Source organism: Rhinoderma darwinii, chromosome 4 (assembly GCF_050947455.1).
Source record: "Rhinoderma darwinii isolate aRhiDar2 chromosome 4, aRhiDar2.hap1, whole genome shotgun sequence".
NCBI lineage: Eukaryota > Metazoa > Chordata > Amphibia > Anura > Rhinodermatidae > Rhinoderma > Rhinoderma darwinii.
This window is the reverse complement of record NC_134690.1, coordinates 343,051,277-343,076,593: the sequence shown is the minus strand read 5'-3', so window position 1 is coordinate 343,076,593 and position 25,317 is coordinate 343,051,277. Positions and strand designations below refer to the sequence as shown.

Genomic DNA, 25,317 nt, shown 5'->3' with positions numbered 1-25,317 from the left:
CTCAATAGCGAGCACCGCATCTTAGTGATTTTGGAGAGAGGGGGGGAGCTCCCTCTCACCCCATCGGCGTTCTGCGTGTGATCGCAGATTGCCGGTGTCTTCCATGGCAGTCGGGCGGCCTAATAAAGACCCCAGGTCTGCCAGTAGTTATGCCTACTAGGTCATGCCAGAGGCCTAGCAGATGCCCGTCCATTTTACAAGGACAGACCGTAATACATTGCAATACAAAAGTGTATTGTAAAAGCGATCAGAGGATCGCATAGTGAAGTCTCCTAGTGGGACTAGTAAAAAAGTTGAATAAAGTTAATGGAAAAAAAAGTGGAAAAAAAAGTGGAAAAAAAATTAACTCAAAAATACGTTTTTTTTTTTTTACTGTGTAAGTAGTAAAACATACAAAACCTATATAAATTTAGTATCGTTGCAATTGTAACAACCCGCTGAATAAAGTTATTGTGTTATTTATACCACAAGTAAACGCCGTAAATTTACGGTTTTTTTTCTATTCCCCCACACCCCCCAAAAAAGTTAATAAAAGTTAATAAATAAATTGGATGTACCCCAAAATGGTGCTATTAAAAATACAACTTGTCCCGCAAAAAACAAGACCTTATACAGCTATGTCGACACAAAAATAAAAAAGTTATAGCTCTTGGAATGAGACGATGGAAAAATGTAAAAAATAGCTTGGTCATTAAGGCCTAAATACGCTGGTCGCTAAGGGGTTAATAGTTAAACCAAATAAACACATTTTAGTGTCTATTGGAATATACATATCTTAATCAGTCTTTATTATTTCCACCAAATATCTATATTATTTTGGGCATTTCCATACAAAGAGCGGGAAAATTGGTACAGGGGAGGAGAGGGAAAAATATGTCTGTCCTCAGCCTATTAGAGACCGGATGTTTTCAACATACAGGATTAAAGAAATTTGATTTGTGTAAATTGTGGTGTAAAGTATGAAATAAGAGAAGGCAAATTGATGTGAAAGTGACACCACTATAGGATAATTTTGTTAAAAATTGTATAATTACAAGGGTTTGGAGATGGCATAATAGGGGTATTAATTTATGCCTAGATAATGCATTTAAAACCTTTTGTAGGACAGACGGACTTTGATCTCCCAGAAAAATACTTCTTTCAATATATTCAATTTATATGCGCTTTTCAAACCACAATATCTTTTGAATTAAAAATTATTCTCAAGTCTTTTTTTTTTTTAATTGGGATTTGCAATTTTTAAAATGTATTTGTCTGGTTAATTCCGATAACGAACGAGACTCCCCCATGCTAACTAGTTACGCGACCCCCGGCTGATTGTTACGCTCCTGAAACCTGGGAAATCTACTGATGCCCCGAAAAATTTTAGACCGATCTCGTTGTTAAATACGGATGTAAAAATTTATGCGAAAATTTTAGCTAATCGTATGGCACCTTTATTACCCTCATTGATAGGAGGAGATCAGGTGGGCTTTGTGAAGGGCCGACAAATCACGGAAAACACCAGGAGGGTTCTTAACATTATGGACTTTGTACAAAGTTCAGGTAGGGCGTCGGTAATGGTGACTCTTGACGCGGAGAAGGCATTCGACCGGGTGCGATGGTCGTTTGTCTTCTCGGTGTTGGAAAAAATGGGAATACAGGATGGAATATTAAGAGCTATCAGGGCACTATACTCTACACCCTCTGCAAAGGTTTTTGTGAATGGAGCACTATCTGAACGTTTTAATATAACGAATGGAACCAGACAGGGGTGCCCCTTGTCCCCTTTTATATTTGTATTGTCTATAGAACCATTGGCCCAAGCGCTTAGGTCACACTCAGTAATTAGAGGGGTCCGGATAGGTGATAGACAGCATTGTATTTTGCTATTTGCTGATGATATCTTGCTGACACTGGAGCAGCCGGAGACATCCTTGCAGGTAGCAATGGCGGTAATTAAGGAATTTGGATCTCTCTCCCTATACAAAATTAATGAGCATAAATCCCAAATCTTGCCTTTTAATATCCAGGCGGAAGCATTGGCTTCGCTAAAATGTAAATTCCCGATGGATTGGCAGTCACAACATGTGAGGTATCTTGGTATAGAGGTCACTACCTCGGTACAGGATTTATATAAATATAATTACATCCCTTTGTTGAAAACTATAGAACAAGATATGCAATTGTATAATAAATCTGAAATCTCATGGGTGGGTCGTAGAGCAGCCTTCAAAATGTTAATTCTGCCCAAAATTTTGTATATCTTCAGAACTGTCCCTATCCGTCTACCAGCCTCCTTTTAATAAAATACAGAAAATGTTAAACAACTTCATTTGGAAACCGGGCAAACCTAGAATTGCCTCTTCAATCCTTAACAGAGATAAAAAGTTTGGCGGTTTAAGTTTGCCTAACATTTTAGACTATTATTACGCAACTCAAGTATCGTTATTAAGGAATTGGTGGATTGGGGATGTGTCTCAACATTGGATACACATAGAGACCTTTTTAGCTCCGGGTCAAAATCTGAGGGCTTTATTGATAGCGGCTCTGACTACAATAGCTTTACCAGCCCGTCTTCCCTATTTTTTGTCTACTTCTCTGTTTTACTGGAAAAAATTTCACTCTGGTAGCGAATCTTCCCAAATTTCCTTACAGCATGTAACGCCTATTGAGATATTTCACATTGCTCTTCTAGACATGAAACTGGACTCTTGGAAAGAGAGAGGTATAGTATACTTAATGGATCTATTGGATGGCGGGAAGTTAGTCCCGTATTCGGAACTGACACATAAATATGGTATTTCACATAGAGATTTTTATAAGTACTTACGAATTAGACATTTCTTACCCACTATGGATTTGAGCGTACTTTTAGCCAATGCGGACGTATTCCAAATATGGTCAGCCCCATCAGATACCCCAGTCCACCTTAAACCCCTTTATTCTGTAATTGGCTCTAAATCCTCATTTTTTAAAACCTCCCCCCTCCTTGCTTGGGAGAGGGACCTAGGCCAGACATTCGCTGTATCCCAATGGACATACTCCTTGAAATTCCTTGTTTCTACTTTTAAATGTGTATCTCATTATGAAGCCGCTGTCAAAACAGCCCTCAGATGGTATTATACACCCGATAAATTGAGCCGTATGTACCCGGGTTCTTCTGATCTTTGCTGGAGGGGTTGTGGGCACAGAGGTACTCTCATACATATAATATGGTCTTGCCCTTGTCTTGCTCCTCTATGGTCATCGATCTTTCAACTGCTTCCGGGTTGTGCAATAGGGTGATTCCGCTATCACTATCTTTAGCACTTTTTTTTCTCGGAATAAATGAGGTACCTATAGAAAATAGGGTACTTGTGGCACATATCCTTTTGGCTACTAAATTAGCGATAACTAGGTATTGGAAGAGTGTGAACCTTCCCTCTGTTGGGGAAATATATGACATGCTAAATACTACATGTGCTTACGAAAAAATGATGGCATATAAAGACCACAAATACCCGCAGTATGTAGAGACCTGGAAGAATTGGCATCTTTTTTCTCAAAATTGTATATCCCCGTAATACATGTTTGAAACCGATATATTTAAACCTGAAACTCTATTTTTGGTTTTCTGTACATATTCTTTTGCCCTATTTTCAGGGCCTTTTTTGTGTGTGTTGACCACATGCAACATGTTTTAATGTATTTTCTCTCTCCGCATGGTTAGTACTTTGTATAAATGTGGGGGTGCTTAGAATGATTCTGAGTTGCCAATTTACGACACTATGCTAGTTCTATGTACTAAGTATATTATGTGCTATAATGCGTTTTTGTACAACCATGTGTTTGTGGTTATTGTGTATTATATTTGTCATCTTGAAAAAAAATTCAATAAAAATATTGATGGAAAAAAAAAATGTATTTGTAGAAGACCAACCAAATGTATTCAAGAAATACAAGACGGAAAAGTGGGCTAGAAATGTTGGGAACATTTTGGAAGATAAGTGGAGAGAGATTTTAAGAATAATACAAAGTCCCTATATTACTTCCTATGAAGAAATTCTTACATAAGATTGGAAATTATAAAGATAAGTCAGGTTTTAAATGCATGGATTCAAAGGGTGACTTGATACATCTTCTATTTTTAAACATGGATATATTTATAGTCATTTTTACTGCAGTAGTAAAACTCCCATAAAGAAATAATGCACATGTATTTATATTCTCTAATTTTAAGTTTGTATAGCTATTACTGTATACTATTATATTGTTTATCTTGTTTGTTTTGTTAAATAGAAATATTAAGATGCTATTTAAAACCATTTGCTTTACAATTTCTTACAGCTAAAGAAGCAGCTTGGCGACTGTGACTCAATTACCCAGGAAATTGTTGGCAGTGCCCATGTGGAGAATTATGCGCTTAAAATGTTCCTGTATGCAGACAATGAGGATAGAGCTGGAAAATTCCACAAGTAAGTAACTACAGATAATATGTTCGTTGTCCAGGAAATAAATACCATTATTGCTATATTTTACCGACACATTAAAGATTTCTTGACTTCTTACTATAGTAATCCTTTGGCTATTGTACTGATGAAACCTGATTAAGCATTTGATAATCCAACATTCTCAGGACTGAGTTGGCAGGTTATGGGATTTGAGACCACCCAGTGATAACCCTGGTATTTTTACTGCTCATCTGACATCCGTTTTTTATACTCTGTGGAGCACTATTGTTACGCACCATAAATCAAAGGCGGTTCTTCATTAGGTCTAGCAGTACTTCTATTTGTAAAGGGGGTATTCCCATCTTGGACATGTACACAGGAGATTCCATAAATGTCTGAAAGATGCTGGTCCCACCTCTTTGACCTGCATCTATCTCTAGAATTGGGGCCCACTGACCTCTGTCCTACCTGCTAAAGCTGGGCTCCAGTTACTGACTGACGAGATGGCCGGGTTTTCCAGAAACAGCCAAGTGTGTTTTGCTATGCTGCTTCCAGAGTGAATGGGAGTTGCGGAAATGAGCTTACAAAAAAAAACCGCTAGAGTCCAATCAACAGAGACCCCGGTCTGTTTTTAACATTGATATGCAGCTTCTCTTCCCAGCCGTTCGATTGAGCAACACCGCCCAAACTCCAATTCAGCAGGATTTTACAGCAGGTGCTCTATTTCTGCCCGACTTCCCACCCAGACACCTGCTCATGCATTCTGATTTTTGTATATGACATAAAACATGTGGCTTGCATTTTCACCCTTTGCACACCAGTTCTATATATTAGTAACAAAGAAAGAGAAGCAATGTGCTGGAGGAAATCTAATTATACAGTAAGCAATACAACAGAAATAAAGATAGGGGAGAAAAACAAGGAAATAGGAGGGAAAAACATTTTGTTCAATCCATAAATTTCATACAACAAAAATAAGGATATTAACATATTACCTACATGTTCATTACAGCTGCCAAGGGGGAATATGGAGCGGGCTCATCGGTTGAGCCCAATCCATACTCAGTGGGTATCGGCTGTGACATACAGCCGACTCCTCACTACATTGGCGGAATAGGAGAGAACTCCGATCCCGGCTGTTTAACCACTTAGATGCCGTGGTCAAAAATAATCGCAGCATCTAAGCTATTGGAAAGAGGTGGTCCCCCCCCAGCAGCCTATCGTCCGCCCACTTAAGCCGCAATTGTAAGGTACCGATGGTTGTCATAGCAGCCTGGGGCCTAATATCTTTGTGCTCCTATTAAAATCACAATATACTGCAATATATTGGTCAAGCGAACCAACGATCACTATTTCAAGTCTCCTAGAGAAACTAAAACAAGAATTAAGACATTACAATGTTTTTTTAATGTACACATTTTTTTTCTTTTTAAATGTACCCCAAAATGGGACCAATAACAACTACAGCTCGCACCGCAAAAATCAAGCCCTCGGGCTGCACAATCGGAAGAATTTAAAAAGTTACATCTCAGATTATGACTTCACAAAACAATTTCAACCCGCAGCGTAAAGTTAACATATCGATTTCACTGCACGGTGAATACCTAAAAAACCATGGTGGAATAATGCTTTTTATTCCAATTTACCCCACTATTCCCTGGTACGTTAAATGGTGCCATTCAAACCTACAGCTTGTTCTGTAAAAACTACCTCTTTTTATATGGCTATATTGGCAAAAAACTTAAAAAATGATGGCTTTTGGAAGGCAGGGAGGTGAAAATTAAAATGATAAACTAAAATGGCAGTGTGTGCGAAGGGTTAAGTGCATTACAATGAGACTGGGATTATTGAGATTATGTGGAAATATGGGTTAGATACTGATGAACTGTTTTAGTTTTAACAGCTTTATACACTGGTCAATAAGCTATTGCAGGAAACTACCTTAGATGCAACCGTGGAAGTAGCATTACTTATTGATAAAAATCATATTTTGTATTGAAAATGTTATATCAAGTCCAGAGTCAACGCAGCGTCTACTGGGAAATTTGAGAGCACTTCATTCTTTCCTCTGCTGTCAAGCTTTATGGAGATGCTGATTTCATTTTCCAGCAGGACTTGGCACCTGCCCACACTGCCAATAGTACCAATACCTGGTTTAATAACCACTCACTGTGCTTGATTGGCCAGCAAACTCGCCTGACCTAAACCCCATAGAGAATCTATGGGGTATTGTCAAGAGGAAGATGAGACACCAGACCCAACAATTCAGACGAGCTGAAGGCCGCTATCAAAGCAACCTGGGCTTCCATAACACCTCAGTAGTGCCACAGGCTGATCGCCTCCATGCCACGACGCATTGATGATGTAATTCATGCAAAAGGAGCCCTGACCAAGTATTGAGGGCAGGTACTGGACATACTTCTCAGTAGGCCCACATTTTCTGTATTAAAAATAATTTTTTTAATTGGGCTCATATAATCTAATTTTCAGAGAGACTAAATCTTGGGTTTTCATTAACTGTTAGCCATAATCATCAACATTAAAGGGAATGTGTTGCCAGAAAAACATGTTTTTTTTTTTAAATTAAACATTTAGTGTGTGGGTGATTAAACATTGTTAAAAAATTTTTTATTTTTTTCACGAGTCAGGAAATATTATAAATTAATTCTAATTTATAATATTTCCCATTTCTGGTCACTAGATGGAGCTATTCCCAAAATTGCAGCTTTGCAAAATTGGGTAGAAAGCCCTCGCTCTAGTGAGCTCTCAGCATCCCCCCCTCCTTTATCCTGGCTATTGCCGGGATAAACGAGGGGTTTGAACGGTGTAACCTCCTACACTGTGTGTCGCCATTTTTTGAGCTAACACACAGTGTAGTAGGTTTACATACAGTAGTAAACACACACAAACACGAACATACATTGAAATCTCTTACCTGCTCCTGCCACCGCGGCTCCCTCCGGCCCGTCCGCTCCGTCTGCTGCCGCTGGTCCAAGTGCACAAGTCCGGAAGCCGCGACCGGAAGTAGTAATATTACTGTCCGGCCGCGACTTCCGGTCCACAGGAAAATGGCGCCGGACGGCGCCAATTTCAAATTGGACTGTGTGGGAGCGGCGCATGCGCAGTTCCCACACAGACGCCGTACACAGAAGTGAATGGGACGGGAGCCGTTCGCAGTCCCTATGGGACTGTGGCTGCCGTATTCCATGTCTGTATGTGTCGTTAATCGACACATACAGAAATGGAACAAAAAATGGCAGCCCCCATAGGGAAGAAAAAGTGTAAAAATAAGAAAGTAAAACACAAACACACAAATAAATATAAACGTTTTTAATAAAGCACTAACATCTTTAACATATAAAAAAATAATTTGTGATGACACTGTTCCTTTAAAAGAAAAAAATGCTGGAAATAGATCACTCTGTGTGTAATGAATCTATATAATATAGGAGTTTCACTTTTAGAATAGAATTACTGAAATTTACTTTTTGATATTCTAATTCATTGAGAAGGACTACTGTGTGTGTGTGTGTGTGTGTGTGTGTGTGTGTGTATGTATATATATATATATGTGTGTGTGTATATATATATATATATATATATATATATATAGTATGTGTAAGTAGCAATAAAAAAACAGGCAGCACTCCGTGGTATGTGAAAAAATAAGTGTACTTTATTGCCCCACGTGCGACGTTTCAGCTCTGTCCTCTAGAGCCTTTCTCAAGCCTGAGAGCGGCTCTAGAGGACAGAGCTGAAACGTCGCACTTGGGGCAATAAAGTACCCTTAGGTCGGATTCACACGAGCGTGTGCGTTTTACGCGCGCAAAAAACGCAGCATTTTGCGCTCGTTGCACTGCCGTGTCATCATTGTTGGCTGCACGCACCCATTGACTTCATCATGCGTGATGCGTGAAAAACGGCCAAGTATAGGACATGTCGGGAATTTTACGCAGCGGACATACGCTGCGTGAAAATCACGTTTTTCTGAACGGCCCCATTCACTAACATAGGTCCGTGCGACCGATCACGGACGTAAAACACGTTCGTGTGAATAAGAACTTATTTTTTCACATACTACGGAGTGCTTCCTGGTTTTTGATTGCTGTATAGTTGTGACTAATATACAGGGTGGGCCATTTATATGGATACACCTAAATAAAATGGGAATGGTTGGTGATATTAACTTCCTGTTTGTGGCACATTAGTATATGGGAGGGGGGAAACTTTTCAAGCTGGGTGTTGACCATGGCGGCCATTTTGAAGTCGGCCATTTTGTATCCAACTTTAGTTTTTTCAATGGGAAGAGGGTCATGTGACACATCAAACTTATCGAGAATTTCACAAAAAAACCAATGGTGTGCTTGGTTTTAACTTTACTTTATTCTTTCATGAGTTATTTACAAGCTTCTCTTTGTTTACAGCCATTGACATGTCGCAAAGGTTAACACGTGAGAAGCGGATAGAAATTGTGTTGATGTCTGGTGAACGCAGTACCCAGGTCATTGCAGCAGATTTCAATGCAAGACACCCTACGAGACCACCCATCTCCCATGCTACAGTTTGCAAACTGCTTGCCAAGTTTCGTGAAACTGGTTCAGTGTTGGATTTGCCCAAATGTGGACGCATGAAAACTGTCACTAATGAAGAAACATCAGTGGCTATCCTAGCGTCATTCAGCAAGAGCCCACAGCGTAGCACTCGCTGCATGTCACTGGAGAGTGGCATCAGTCGAACATCCCTTCGGCGGATATTAGCTACTCAGAAATGGCACCCTTACAAACTCCAGCTGCTGCAGCATCTCAACGAGGATGACCCAGATCGGCGCACTGAATTTGCAGAATGGGCAAAACAAAAATTGGAACAGAACCCTCAGTTTACACAGAACATTTTGTTCAGTGATGAGGCAAACTTTTATGTGAATGGTGAAGTTAACAAACAAAACCACCGCTATTGGTCTGACACTAACCCACATTGGATAGATCCCTCCAAGACTGTTGGAACACAAAAATTGATGGTATGGTGTGGTATATGGGGTACAAAGATAGTGGGGCCATTCTTCATCAATGGAAACCTCAAGGCCACGGGATATCTGAAATTGCTACATGATGATGTGTTTTCCTCTTTATGCACTGAAGCTGGCACGTTCCCTGAGTTTTTCCAGCAAGATGGTGCACTGCCACATAATGGGTGTCAGGTCCGAGCATTCCTAGATGAACAGTTTCCTGGAAAGTGGATTGGTCGTCGTAGGCCAGTTGAATGGCCCCCTAGGTCTCCCGATCTGACCCCCTTAGACTTTTATATTTGGGGTCATCTGAAGGCAATTGTCTATGCTATGAAGATACGAGATGTGCAGCAACTGAAACTACGGATACTGGAAGCCTGTGCTAGCATTTCTTCTGCGGTGTTGCTATCTGTGTGTGAAGAGTGGGAGAAGAGGGTTGCATTGACAATCCAACACAATGGGCAGCACTTTGAACACATTTTATAAGTGGTCAGAAACTTGTAAATAACTCATGAAAGAATAAAGTAACGTTAAAACCAAGCACACCATTGTTTTTCTTGTGAAATTCTCGATAAGTTTGATGTGTCACATGACCCTCTTCCCATTGAAAAAACTAAAGTTGGATACAAAATGGCCGACTTCAAAATGGCCACCATGGTCAACACCCAGCTTGAAAAGTTTCCCCCCTCCCATATACTAATGTGCCACAAACAGGAAGTTAATATCACCAACCATTCCCATTTTATTTAGGTGTATCCATATAAATGGCCCACCCTGTATATATATGTGTGTGTGTGTGTGTGTGTGTGTGTATATATATATATATATCTTATTAAATCACACACAATCCGATAACATTAAGAACCGTGACAGGTGATGGGAATTACAGTGTCACCTGTCCAGGGGTAGAATGTATTAGGCGGCAAGTGAACAGTTAGTCATTGAAATTGATGTGCCTGGAAGCAGGAAAAATTGGGAAGTGTAAGGATCTGCAGAGAAGAGACGGACGTTTTACTAATAAGTCACACATAGACTTACAGGCCATATGTGCTTTTCCCAATACTTACAGAAATTCTGTAAGTGTGAGAAAAAGCGGCCTAAGCACTATTCTTTTCAATGCAGTTTCACCAGAAAACTGTCCCTATCCCCTATAGTCTTTATTAGCTATGTATTCCTGAAATTGAAGAGGAATACAGCACATAGATGATGAGTGCAACATTTGTACACAGTGCTTCATTTTGTAAGAAAGAAAATCATGATAAATGTACAGAAAAAAAGTCCTACGCTGTGGTTCCCATGGGCCGTTTTATTTGGTGTAAAATAATCTTGCATCTTGCTTTTATAAATAAGTCCACTGTTAATGAATCATGCTGCTTCACAAAATAACTTAAATGGGTTGTCCGGGCTGCTGTTTTTTATACTGATGAGCTATTCACATGATCGGTAGGGATCCGACACCCGGACACTGCACCGATCCGCTGTTCTGGGTGCCGAAAGCAGATGGCTTCCGACTACTGTATAGCAGCCATGCTGTATAGCGGCCTATTCACTTGAATAGGAGCCGAGCTGCAGTATTGCAGCATGGCTGCTATACAGTGATCGGCGCAATCTGCTTCCGTTACCGACCCTGATAGCTTCTGGAGGCAGCCAGAACAGCTGATCGGAGTGGGACCCGGTATCGAACCCCCAAGATCATATACTGATGACCTATCCTGTGAATAGGTCATCTGTATTAACAGTCCCCAGCCTGGACATCCCCCTTAACCCCTTCATAAAAATGGAACATGTTCACATTTATTGCTGTATTTATAAATGGGCCCCCAATATGTTTTTTCCTTTTTTATTTTATCAACCTCATTTGAAGACCAACAATTGAAGTTTGACTGGTTGCTGTTTACAACACCACTGCTTACCTTGCATTAGTTGTGACCTCAGTTGAGTGCAGTTGATGGAACCTAAGGTCTTGTCCACACACAACGGAATTGCTGCAGAAAATTTCTGCAGCAATTCCGTTGAAAGACAAAGACTTTCCGCTGCGGCAAAAACACATCATTTCCTGCGGTTTTTACGGCAGAAAATGGTGCGGAAATTGCTCAGTTTTTCCCAATGTTAGGAGATGGAGACATCTCCTCTGAAAAACACAGCAATTCTGCACACTTTCCGAAGCAGGAATTGACATGCTGCGGGCCGAAAAATACCCACCGCAGGTCAACTTCTGCTCGGAGATCTTACGCAGCACGTGGCTGAGATTTGTTAAATCTCATCCACTATGCTTCTACTGTATTCCGCTGCGTTTTTTCCGGCCCAAATTCCAGCTGGAAAAAACAGGTCAATTCCGTTCCGTGCTACAAGCAATTATTGTAACTTTGGTCAACATATTTTGTTTAAAGTCTATGTATACCTGTGAATTTGCTTTTTAATAAAAGGTCAATCTGTGTTTTGTTCAACTTTCGAAATAATTTTTATTAAAAAATATTTTTGCTTTTTGAGGTACAGCTGCTTTGTATCCTGTATACAGCATCTGTATCTAGCACTGAAACCTCCATCTGTCAGGTTAACAAGACTGAAGAGTTAAAATTGTGTTTACTCTGGGAGTTTACAGGTTTCACAGAACCTCCTCCTCTCCCTGCATGTCCCCCATGGCCCCCTTTGCTCTTTTTCACAGGCTGAAGTGGGAACTGTATGTCTATGCAGCTCCCAATTCAGCCCGATACAGGGCTAAATAGCTGCTCATGCTAAGATCTTGGTCCTGTTTTAAAGTAAAGAGTCTAGACTCTAGCCGCAATCTAGTCTGAGCCTGATCAATTAATAGCAAAGGTGTATTGGATACGTCCTTGGCTACTGAAGTTTTTCCTTGCCAGGGCGTATAAGCTTTGTACTTGGCAGAGAAAGGGTTAAAGTCTCATGACAAGTTATTGGTAACCTGAGATACCATTTTACGTTTTTAATCACACTTACTAGCCTATTGAAAGGCATGATATAGCCTAAGACATTGCTAAATATTGACATATGGGTCGGCCTTAGAAAATAAAATTAAGAGCATCTAAAATCAATCTGTGAGTGCTGCCTTCATCCTTTCAAAGTTTTATATACTTGTTTATCAAAAAGGGCATTAGAGAGGGCATAGGCATGACTTGTTGACCTGTAAGGGGGAGTTCACACAGAGTTTTTTGACGCGGAAACCGCGCCGAAAATGCCTCTCATTGATTTCAGGCGGAGGCGGTTTTTTCCTGCGAGCGTAAAAACCATCTCGCGGAAAAAAGAAGGGACATGCCCTAACTTCGGCGTGTACGCCTCTGACCTCCCATTGACATCAATGGGAGGCAGAAAACGCATATTTCGCAGCGTTTTTTGCCCACGGCCCTCAATGGCAGGAGGCGAAAAATGCTGCGACAATCGGCGTGCAGGCAGAGCAAAATCTGACTCAAAATTCCAAACAGAATTTTAAGGAAGATTTTCCGCCTGTAAAAAACTGTGTGTGAACCCAGCCTAAGGCATGTTTTCTTAAAGGGCAACTAAATGTTCAACAAACTTTTGACAGGTCATAGTGACATGTCAGAGGTTTTGATCGGTGGGGGTCCGAGCACTGAGACTGCCACGATCACTAAAATGAAGCTGCAGAAGCACTTGTGTGAGCGTTGAGACGCTTTATTTCTGTTCGACTTTTTTCGGAAAGCCAATGTAGCGGTGTACGGGCTTGTAGACTTTCTATTGAGCCCGTACTCCGCTACATCAGCTTTCCGAGAAAAGCCAAACAGAAACTAAGCAGCTCAGCACCTCTGCCGCTTCGTTTTAACGATCAGTGGGGGTCCCAGTGCTCGGACCCCCACCGATAAAAATTTCTGACCTGACACTATGACCTGTCAGAAGTTTGTTGAACGTTTAGTTGCCCTTTAATGTAAAACGGCAATAAAAAATGGCTACAAAAATGTCTGCAGATCTCTAACGATGCATGTGTTTTTACTTGCATTTTTCTGACTTTTTATTAAATGATGTTTTTTTGTACATAGGTTTTTTTAAGGCATATTAAAAAGCCTATTGAGGTTTATGGGGAAAAACTACATGAAATAGATATTCATATGTTCCTATAGACTAACCGCAAACACCTGGCCGCATCATTTTCAGCTGTGAAAATGTTTTGAAAATAAAAAGCAGCTAAATACGGTGTGTGATTCCGGCCTTAGAAAAGTGGAGAACAGTTACAGAGATTGTATCTAGATATTGATAATTTTGCCGCTGTGATTGCCAATCATCAAAGCGCATTTCTATTAAAATGGAGCTCCAGTTGTACTCTCCCGCCCAGGTGTAGAGATGGGTGCCTGCACGTTGGCTGGTACAGTTGAGGTGGAAACCGTATGACGTCAGGAGAGTATCGTGCAATGGGTCCAATTCTAATCAGATGGTGACACGGCAACTGTACCATCCCGCGTGCAGGAGTGTTTAACTAGAGTTGCACAAAATAAACCATGCAGGTACTGTTGTTTCCAGCTCAATTTAGGCTTCTTTCACATTTGCGTTGTGGGTTCTGTTCATAGCGGACGCCACAACGGTCTTCTATATCTGTCATACGACTGACACCACCAGCAACCTGCAGAGCTATTTACTTTTAATGAGGTCGGGTTCCGGCGTAATGTCCTTTGGTTTGACAAAATTTGACGAGCCTCCGATGCTGATGTGAACAAAGCCTTACTGATGTGTGTATTTTTATATTTAGCCTGCTTGGTAGCTCAGGTACATTCTTTATGAAAGTACATTGAAATAAAGCTGCATAACGTAACGTGGCGCAAAAACATTATCACTCTTATCTAAAGAAGCTTACACACTACATCTCATAAGATGTGCATGTATAAGGGAAAAAATGCTTAAGTTACTATGTAATACTAGGTCATTATGTAACTGTGGTTTTTCAGGATTACACAGATCAAAAACGTAAATTTTCAATGCCACAATTATCTGTTAATTTTTTTTATTTCTTTTTAGGAATATGATAAAGTCTTTCTACACAGCTAGTCTTCTGCTGGATACGTTAACTGTATTTGGTGAACTCACTGAAGAGGTAAGCCATAACTGCATTACCTTTTACCTACTTATGACTTTTATGCTATGTTTTTATTTACAGAATGAAGTGTTATATAATATGTTGAAAACCCAATAGCGACTTTAAGGCTACATTCACACGAGCGTATCAGATTCAGGCGCGTGAATCGGGTCCGTGTGTGTTGCGTTATTGCATCCGTGCTTTGCGAGTGGCATGCGTTGTTCACGCACTCGCAAATTACATCTTTTTTTTTTTTTCATTGAATTGATGCGTAAATCACGTGCTGTGCATGATTTTCACGCACCCATTGACTTCAATGGGCGATAGGTGCGTGAAAAACACACCAATATAGGACATGCGGTGAGTTTTACGCAACGGACACACACTGCGTGAAAAAACCTGCATGTGTGAAAGGCCCCATTGAAATTAATGGGTCCGTGTGCTGCACGTGATTTCCCTGTGCAGCACATGGACGTTATTCACGTTCGTCTGAATGAGCCCTGAAGATCTATTGATATAATACGGTGCCTTGCAAAAGTACTCACCTAGGTGTTTTTCCTGTTTTGTTGCATTACAACCTGGAAGTAAAATGAGGTTTAAAATTTAGTTTATGTAATGGAGCTCACAAAATAGTCAAAATTGTAACACTGGAATAAAAATATAAAATAAATTAAATATGCTGTGTTAACAATTTACTAACCGAAGATACACTTTTGCTGATGTAGTTGACCAAGCATATAGATATAGCTAATATAGCTATTTCGGTATCCGAAGGTGCATGGAACAACTACTCTTCCAAATATAGATATCAAGCTCCTAAATCTTCAGACATGCCTGTGTCTTTTGGGTATATATCACACCAAGGAGACACACCCAGAGTTACCTAGGGTCACACAGACTCAAGGCACACTCTGGTGGTGGTAAATGGAGATGGTATTCCAAACGTTGAATATTACATGGAGCACCATTTTGAATCCATTTTAACACAATGGAAAAAATATGGCACAACTACAAATCTGTCCACCAAAACTCACAGACCGGGTAAGGAGGGCATTAATCAGAGAGTCAACAAATACACCAACGAAAACACTGAAGTAGCTCCACAGATCCACAGCAGGGATGAAAGTATCTGTCCATGGGACCACAATAAGCCGTACACTGCACAGAGTGGGGCTTTATGGAAGAATGGCCAGAAAAAAACTTTGCTTACTGAAAAAATAAAACACAATTTGAGTTTGCCAAACAGAATGTGGCACACTCCCCAAACACATGAAAGAAGGTTCCCTGGTCAGATGAGACTAAAATTAAACTTTTTGGCCATCCTGGGAAACTCTATACGTAGCGTAAATCCAACACGGTTTCAGTCTGCCAAAGATTTGGGACTGAGACAAAGGTTCACCTTCCAGCAGGACAATGACCCTAAACGTAGGCTGAAGCTGCACTAGAATGATTTAAGGGGAAACATTTAAATGTTTTAGAATGGCCTAGTCAAAGCCCAGACCTCAATCAAATAGAGAATCTGTGGGATGACTTGAAGACTGTCTTTCACCAACATAACCCATCTAACTTCAAGGAGTTAGAGCAGTTTTGCCTGAAGAATGGGAAAATCCCAGTGTCTAGATGTGATAAACTAATAGAGACATAAACCAAGAGACTTACATCTGTAATTGCAGCAAGAGGTGGCTCCACAAAGTATTGACTTTGAGGCAGGGCAAATTCAGCGCAGATAACCGACGTCATCTTGCACATTTTGGTTTTCTCGTTTTTTTCCGGTTTCAACGTTCTCTACGTCCTCAGGACGAAGGTACAGTTGAATCCTATGGTAGTGCAGGGAGCCGTCCGTTTCCTGCTCTACTATTCACTGTGTAACGCTAGCCGCTCACGGCTCAGCGCACACTGGCCTGATGACGTCACTGCCTCACTGCTGTCTGCGCATATCCGTGAGCTGCTCAAGTCCGCTGGACTTCTGCTATATACCAGAGTTTCAGGCATCCTATTGTCTCACAATGTAATTAATGGCCGCTTTATTTACTACTTGTTTTGCATCAATGCGCGCCACGGCAAGCGGACAGTGCCCATTATATGCAGTAAGAATGGGGGTACAAACAATGATCATTCCTTGAAAAATCTCTCATTGATGGATTGAAACGTTGCTGTGCTGTCTGATGTTTTCATGATTAAATACCCTTTTACCTGAGTGCTGCTTCCCAACCACTTTTTTTTGCTTATACTACATGGGGAAAAGGTCATTTGGCTACAGTGTTGCTCCACACCATTTGTCTTTTTTTTTTTTTTTTTTACAGTGATGATGGGGGTCCCTGTATATAACCCCACATCATTCCTGTATATAATCCCACATCATTCCTGTATATAACCCTGCATCATTTCTGTATATAACCCCACCTCATTCCTGTACATAACCCCCATCATCCCTGTATATTACCCCATCCACCCTGTATACGGTGATGATGGGAGTTCTATACAGTGATGATAGCTTTCTAGTATATACAGGGATGATGAGGGTTACATACAAGGATGATGGTCGACTGTTATATACCAGGATGATGGGGGTTATATACAGGGATGATTGGGGTTATATACAGCGATTATGGGGGCAATATACTGGGATGATGGGGGTTATATACAGGGACCCCCTTCATCCCCGTATATACCAGCTCGCCATCATCCCTCTATTTAACCCCCATCGACCCTGTATATAACCCATATCATCCATGTATATACAATTCGGGCGGGCACTGTCCGCTCGCCGGGGTGCATGGTCGTTGAGGCTAAACAAGAAGTAAATGGGGTGGGCATTGAGGACATCGTGAACCAATAGAACACCTGAAATGCCAGTATATGGCAGAAGTCCAGCGCAGTCTGAAAATATGCGCTGAGCCACATAGACCAGATTATCAGAGGGATCTCCTCCACTCGTCGTTGGAACGGGGTTAGGTGGGTATGTATTTTTTTTATTTTATTAGGCACAAACTTAAGCAACTTTCTTTTCGCTGTAACACGCCTAACCTGTGCCCTCCTTTAATTTTTTTTAAAGATGAACGAATAAAGCTCTTTTTATATTTGATTGATATGCTGAGGAACTTCCTTCTTTCCAACTTTCTAAATAGTTTTTATTAAAAATTTCCATTTGGCTGCTGTGGAGTCTGTGTGTAACTGCTGTAGACCGCTTGTTTCCTGCAAATTCTAACTCCAATCCGTCAGTCCACTGCTCCAGACGGCTGACTAAACTGCTCTCTCCCTCTCTTCTCCGCTCTGTATGAGATAGCAGTAGGGAGGGCGGGTTGTACACAGCAGATCAGTGTGTGGAGAGTGGGAAAGCTTCCAAGTGTTCAGGGAGGGCAAATGGCAAAATCGGTTATTGTCATAGTGTAAATAAGGAAGAGAGCACACATACTATCAATATGCTTTCTGTATATACCCTGACCTACTGATTAAAACACCCTCCCTGCTGCTATCTCTAACACTGAGAGAAGACGGGGGGGGGGGGGGGGGTGAGCAGTTAACTCGCCCATCAGGAGAAGTGGACTGACGGATTTGAGTTATAATTTACAAGAGACCAGTTGTCTACAGAAGTTACACAGACTCTACAGCAGACAAGTGGTAGTACATTTTTAATGAAGACTATTTAGAAAGTTGCTTAATTTTACATTTAGGAAGCAAATTAACAATAGAAAGATTTTGGTTCAAAGGTGTACATAGCCTTTAAAGTTCTCTATTTTTTTTGTCTTAAAGGGGTTTTCCCATGAGAGATATTTATGACCTATCCACAGGATATGTCATAAATGTCAGCTAGATGCAGGTCCCACCTCTGGGACCCGCACTTGTCTCCAGCATGGGGCCCCCTAAAACCCGTTCAGCCGCTCTGTGTTGCGGCTGAATGAGGTGAATTCCGACCATGAAAAAGGTTATATAGTCATGAGTTACGGAAACCGCGTAGCTCGCATGCTACGCTGCTTCAGTAACTGCCATTCACTACTATGGGAGTTATGGAAACAGCGTAGCTCAGCGAGTTATGTAACACGCGACTATGTCCCGACCATGTAACCAGGAAGTGGCCGGGAGTCAGCGAGATCAGACAAAGCTAGAACGGGGTTTAGGGATAGACCCGCATCTATCTGACATTTCTGACATATATCCTGTAGATATGTCATAAATTTCTCTCATGGGAAAACCCCTTTAATTATTCATTATTTCTGTCACAGTAAAAAAATGTTGTGTAATTCAAATGGTACAAACACCCTAAAAGTCCATTTTAATTCAAGGCTGTAATTAAAAAAACTGGTAAATCACTAATGGTGATGAATACTTTCGCAAGGCACTGAATGTACCTACTGTATACTTTTACAGCCAGGGGACTACATTCCAAAGTACTACTAATGCTAATAATATATATAAATTTATTTGCATGTAATCTAGTAAGGTCCTGCACAGGTTTTCTTGTTCGCTTCAGAGCATTGGTATCATGGGGTTGTACAAGATTTAAAAGAAAGGTCTGTTTTTTTTTTTTTTGTTTTTTTTTTTACATGTTTCCCTGACTGGCAACAGTATGACTCCATTTAAAACATATGAACCCTTTCAAATGAGAGCCTAGTGAGCTTTCCCTATCAATGAGACAGTCATAGACAAAACCCTTCCCCCTGCTATGTGATATGTCTCATCATAGCTGGCTTATACTACTCTCTCTTCCCCTCCCCCTTCTGTTTAGATTATTCTCAACTACACTGAGGATGCCCATTTCTTCCCACCCCTCTCACCGCTAGGCCGTAATGTTTCTTCAGTCCTCCCTTTCTCCCTGCTGAAATGGTTCTTGTCAGTTACTGCAGTCTGCTGTGTGACATCTGAGAGAGAATGCAGCTGCAGAATCAATCACTAGAAGGGAAAGTCTGTGGTGTTGGCAGTGTAAGGCCTTGTTCACACTGAGTATTTTGGTGCTGTTTTTGACGCGGAAACCGCGACGGGAACTGTGCCAAAAACCATCCGAAATAGTCTCCCATTGATTTCAATCGGAGGCATTTTATTCCCCCGAGCGGAAGAAAACGCTTGCGGTGAAAAAGAAGCGACATGCTCTCGCTTCCCCCGCTTCCCTCTCTGACCTCCCATTGAAATCAATGGAAAACAGAGAAAGCGTTTTTCACTGCATTTTATGCCCGTGGCGCTCCACTGCCGTGGCAGGAAAACGCAGCGCTGAAAGTGCAGGTAAATCAAAATCTGCCTCAAAATTCCTGAAGAAATTTTAAGTCCGATTTTTCTGCCTGCAAAAACTGTGTGAACATGCCTTAAGGCCCTATTCACACTGAGTTTTTTGCCGCGGAAACCACATCGGAAACCGCGTCAAATAATGGCCGAAAATGCCTCCCTTTGATTTCAATGGGAGGCGGAGGCTATTTTTTTCCCGCGAGCGGTAAAAAAACACTCCCGAGAAAAATAAGCGACATGCCCTTTCTTCGGATGCCCTTTCTTCGGATGCCCTTTCTTCGGATGCCCTTTCTTCGGATGCCCTTTCTTCGGATGCCCTTTCTTCGGATGCCCTTTCTTCGGATGCCCCTGTCTCTGACCTCCCATTGACATCAATGGGAGGCAGAGAAAGTGTTTTGCACAGCTTTTTGTGGCCGAAATAACCCGTGAAAAATGCGGCAAACGGCGTGCAGGCAGGTCAAAATCTGAAATAATTTCATGGACCGAACACAGTGCAGGGAGCCGGGCTCCTAGCATCATAGTTATGTACGACGCTAGGAGTCCCTGCCTCGCTGCCGGACAACTGTCTCGTACTGAATACATGATTACAGTACGGGACAGTTGTCCGGCAGCGAGGCAGGGACTCCTAGCGTCGTACATAACTATGATGCTAGGAGCCCGGCTCCCTGCACGGTGTTCGGTCCGGTACTTGCGGCCGAAATACGTCCGTCAATTACGGACGTAATGACCTCGTGTGAACATACCCTTATTGTAAAGTGGAAGTGTTTAGGAACCACAGCAACTCAGTCACAAAGTGGCAGACCATGTAAAGTTACAGAGCGGGGTCGCCGAGTGCTGAGGCACATGGTACATAAGTCGCCAACACTGCTGACTCAATAACTGCAAAGTTCCAAATCCCCTCTGGCATTAACATCCACACAAAAACTGCGTGCGGGAGCTTCGTGGCAGGGGTTACCATGGCTGAGTAGCTGCAAGCCTTACATCACCGAGCACTAAAGCTTGTATGGTGTGGTGTAAATCGCGCCGCCACTGGAGCAGTGAAAACGTGTTCTGTGGAGTGACGAGTCACGTTTCTCTATCTGGTAGTCTGAAGGACGAGTCTGGGTTTGGCGAATTCCAGGAGAACGTTACCTACCTGACTACATTGTGCCAACTGTAAAGCTTGGTGTAGGAGGGATAATACTATGGGTTGTTTTTCAATAGTTGGCCTAGGCAAGTGAAGGGAAATCATAATGCTACAGAATACCAAGACATTTTGGACAATGACAGTTTGTCATACCAAGACAGTTTGCTTCCAACTTTGTGAGAACAGATGGAAAAGGCCCTTTTCGGTTCCAGTATGACACTGCCCCAGTGCACAAAGCGAGATCTATAAAGGCATTGATGGGTGAATTTGCTGTGGAAGAACTTGACTGTCCCACAAAGAGCCCTGACCCCATTGAACACCTTTGGGGTGAATTAGAATAGAGATTACGAGCCAGGCCCTCTCGTCTAGCATCAGTTTCTGACCTCACAAATGCTCTTCTGGATGGATGGGCAAAAATTCCCACAGACGCACTGCAAAATCTTGCAGAAAGCCTTCCAAGAAAGATGGAAGATGTTGTAGCGGCAAAGGTGGGACCAACTCCATAGTAATGCCTATGGATTTAGAAGGGGATGTCCTAACAGCTCCTGTACGTGTCCCAATGCTTTTGTCCATATAGTGTGCATGTGTGTAACTAAATACCAGTTGCAGCAGAACTTTTCTGGCAACATTGTTAACCTTCTCCAGTTGGTCTATAAATGACAATTGTTAATTTGAATTGGACTTGGCTTTTTAAATAAATCAACATTCTTATGGGTTTTGTTTTTTTGCAAGAAAATGCATTGAAAAGTAAACCTAACTGAAGCTTTATTTGAACCAGCAATACGATATATATCTAAAGAATGGTGACCCCAGATGACTCTCTCTTTCCCCTGTACCTTATTACAACCCCTGGCCACAGTTATGAACGCTAGGTAATATTTTGTGGCTGTCCCAACGTTATATTTTGAGAGACATAAATACAAAGTGACCACATAAATAAAACAGATTTTTTTCATTTGTTCCGTGAGAGGACAGAAATGAAAGCAGTATGGAAATACAGATTTTTATGAAGGAAAATTGATGCTTCTAATAACACTTTGAAATTAAATTAAACCACAAAAATGACATATTTCATCATTGAAATTAAACCGATAATACATATGTAAATGTGTGTTGTTATAAAGTATTTTAGTTTAGTAAAAAGATCCGGGTCAGTAACTGAAAAACATTCACAAGCATCCTTATGAATAACATGAGATTTTAAGAAGCTCTCATGCGTCGAGCACTTTTATGCCACCAATGACATGTGTCACTACAGGAACAATGGTCCATTTAGTTTGTAGTATCCCAAGAAGGGTATTTATGGTAACTGCAAGTTGGCTGTATGGGCAAAGTTACATTGCAGTCTAAATACTATAGATTTACATTGTAAAACAAGACATAACAAAGACCCTTTAGACCTCGGCTCGGATTAAATTATAGGGCTCTTTCAGAACAGTGTAAAAGCTTTAGCTTGAAAGTGAATATAAGTGCAGATATAAACACCATATGACTTCAGATCTTGTCAAATGATCAAATTTGTAGCAAAACCATGTGATTTAAAAAAATTTATAGATATTTATAGCCAAAGATGACCCTCTCTCCAAGATAGTGAATATAGCAGGAAAAGTGTTTGTAAAATGACTGCCAACAACTCGGGTAAGACGGTCGTATTTTAAACATGTTAATAGCTGTGAATTTCACTGCAGTCATTCGTCTATGCGACTTTTCAGATATATGTGGCAAGTGTCAGGATTTCCTTTTTAAGGTCAATTCTATAGAACAAAGTTCTAAAGCACATAGAAGACTGCACTTAAAGGGATTGTGTCACCACGACGAACCCTTTTCATTTTGAAGTCAGCCTGGTGATCAGATGATGGCTGCCGTTCTGGCTTCAGATCAACAATCTGCTGCAGGGAAATTGTAGAATTACATGCCGTCCATTCAAATGAATGGACAACCATGTTTTACATGGATGAGCTGGGAATATGGAAATAAGTTGTCTTCATTAATATGATCATTGAGGTACGAGTACTAAAACCCACAACGATTGCTAAAATGAAACCGCAGAAGCGCTGAGGTGAGAGCGAGCGGCATACAGGCTCAATAGAAAGTTTGAGTCCATACACTGCTCGTTAGGCTTTCCGAGGAAAGCAGAGCAGAATCGGAGCAGCACAGTGCTTCTGCCACTTTTTGTTTTAGCGGTTGGTGGGGCTCTGTACTCAGACCCCACTGATCAAAACTTCTGACATGTCACCATGACATGTCAAAAGTTTTTACAAAGTATAGGTCCACTTTAAACAACCCCTTTAAGTATTCCTTTAGCTGATGTAACGTTCTACTGGTGCTTTAGCAGACGTGTAGGCCATAATCTTTTGTCAGTAATAACAATAAAACACGTTCTTTAACTGTTGATCTGACCAATGGATTAGGAAAAACTATGGTCCTGCACAATAAGTTGTATTACATTTTGTACTGGAAATTTGATTGGTTTCAATTTTCTTTTGAATAGAATATTCAGCACAGAAAATATGCCAGATGGAAGGCCACGTACATTCACAACTGTATAAAGAATGGGATGACTCCTGAGTCTGGACCTGTTGGATTTGAAGGCGAAGACTACAGTAAGTTAGCTTTACTATTAATACAACCCATTATTCATTCAGCAAATACATTTTAGAGTGGCAGAGCAAGAGCTGCTGTCCTCCCTGGCAACATTAACGTGAATTGGTCAGCGCTCTATAAATAGAAGAGATGGTGTACACAGAGCATCTAATCTCTCTCACTAGTACAAATAAATAAAGATTTTATAGTTGTATATTTTTTAAAGATTAATAAACATTTATTGAAAGGTTATAATTCAGCTACTATTCAAGTTATGACATTTCATCGCTATCTCGATTTTTTTTATTTTTTTATTTTTTTTTTTTTTTCCAATTTTGGATATGAATGCATAAGCCTCTGTTCAAATTAGTGTCATTGCTTCCGTTTTATAATGGAGCCATGACAGCTATGCCGGATCCATTTTCAAACGGATGCCAGCAAACCCTGTATTAACCAAATTGACTGTAAGGCCCTATTCACACGACAGGGATTCCCAGCCGTGTGAAGGCCATTTTGTGACGGCCGCAGTAGGAACAATAGACCCCAAATGGGGCTATTCACACGGCCGATTTTTTTGACGGCCCGGTTAACCGGGCTGTTAAAGAATGGTGCATGCCCTATTTTCGGCCGTTCTCTCGGCCGCACGGCTCCCATCTATGGGGCTGTGTAAAGCACAGCCAAGCTTTCTGCCGCACGTTCGCTCTCTTCTTCTCACAGTGCGAAGTGCATGTGAGGAGGAGATTTTTTTTTATTTTTGCTCCCTGTCGGAGCGGAATCCCCAATCCCCGGCCACAGCGTTGCCGAAGCTGTGGCCGGGGATTCATCACCATGAGAAGTCCCTAACTTCACTGTCTATATATGGACAGTCATGTCCGGGACCTCTACTGGCGCCGTTCCCTGTGGCCGGTGTTTCCGTTCCAGGAGAAGTCCCTGACTTCACTGTCCATATATGGACACAGTGACGTAAAGGGACTTCTGAAGCAGAATCCCCGGCGCTGTGGCCAGTGTTTCCGCTCCAGGAAAAGTCCCTGACTTCACTCTCCATATATGAACATTGAAGTCAGGGTCTTCTCCTGGAATGGTCCCCTACAGTGGAGCTATCTACAGGAAGGTAGGGGGGGGGCCATCTATGGGGGGTGCTATGTAAAAGGGTGCTGTGTGGCACTACCTACAGGGGGGCTGTGTGGCACTACCTACAAGGGGCTGTGTGGCACTATCTACAGAGGGCAATGTGTGGCATTATCTACAGAGGGAAGTGTGTGGCAAAAAATGTACAAATTAAATCTATCCGTTTTTAAAACGGACAGGGCAAGAAACGGATGCAAAATGGGTCAATATCGGCCCTTAAAAACGGAAACACGGCCCGGAGCAGATGCAAAACGGAAGCGAAAACGGACCAAAACAGCCGTTTTTATCGGCCGATACTCAGAGCCTGTTGTGTGAATAGAGCCTAACAAGATCCTAGTTCCCTTTAAAGATGGTGCCTGATCAGAAGCAGCCCGGAGGCTGGACTACAGGAAAGTGAGTACAATATATATATAAAAGAAGCCCAGGGCTGGATAGGCAATCAGGTGAAAAGTTTAGTTTAACCCGTTAGTGACCGGCCCATCGTGTTTCTACGTCGGTCACTAACGGGCCTTATTCCGATGCCATAGACTTTTTACGTCGCGGCATCGGAATAAGTTTACAGAGCAGGGAGCTGTCAGATCTCCCTGCTCTCAACTGCTAGAGGCAGCTGAGGGCTGGGAGCGTCCCTGCTCTGCCGTGTGAGATCTATATTAGTATCGATCTCACACGTTTAACCCCTCAGATGCGGTGCTCAATAGCGAGCACCGCATCTGAGTGGTTTTGGAGAGAGGGAGGGAGCTCCCTCTCTCTCCCACCGACACCCGGCGATACGATCGCCGAGTGTCTGTGTCTCTAATGGCAGCCGGGG

At 41.7% G+C, this 25,317-nt stretch overlaps 1 protein-coding gene across 2 annotated transcripts in view; it reads left to right on the top strand.

Moving 5' to 3' along the window:
• VTA1 (vesicle trafficking 1) overlaps nt 1–25,317 on the top strand; it is a 194,580-nt gene that overhangs the window by 127,525 nt on the left and 41,738 nt on the right. For both annotated transcript variants that reach the window (XM_075862885.1, XM_075862886.1), the window contains exons 3-5: nt 4,309–4,436; nt 14,398–14,473; nt 23,290–23,401. In XM_075862885.1, coding sequence (XP_075719000.1) covers nt 4,309–4,436; nt 14,398–14,473; nt 23,290–23,401 — 316 coding nt within the window. The remainder of the gene's footprint in view (nt 1–4,308; nt 4,437–14,397; nt 14,474–23,289; nt 23,402–25,317) is intronic.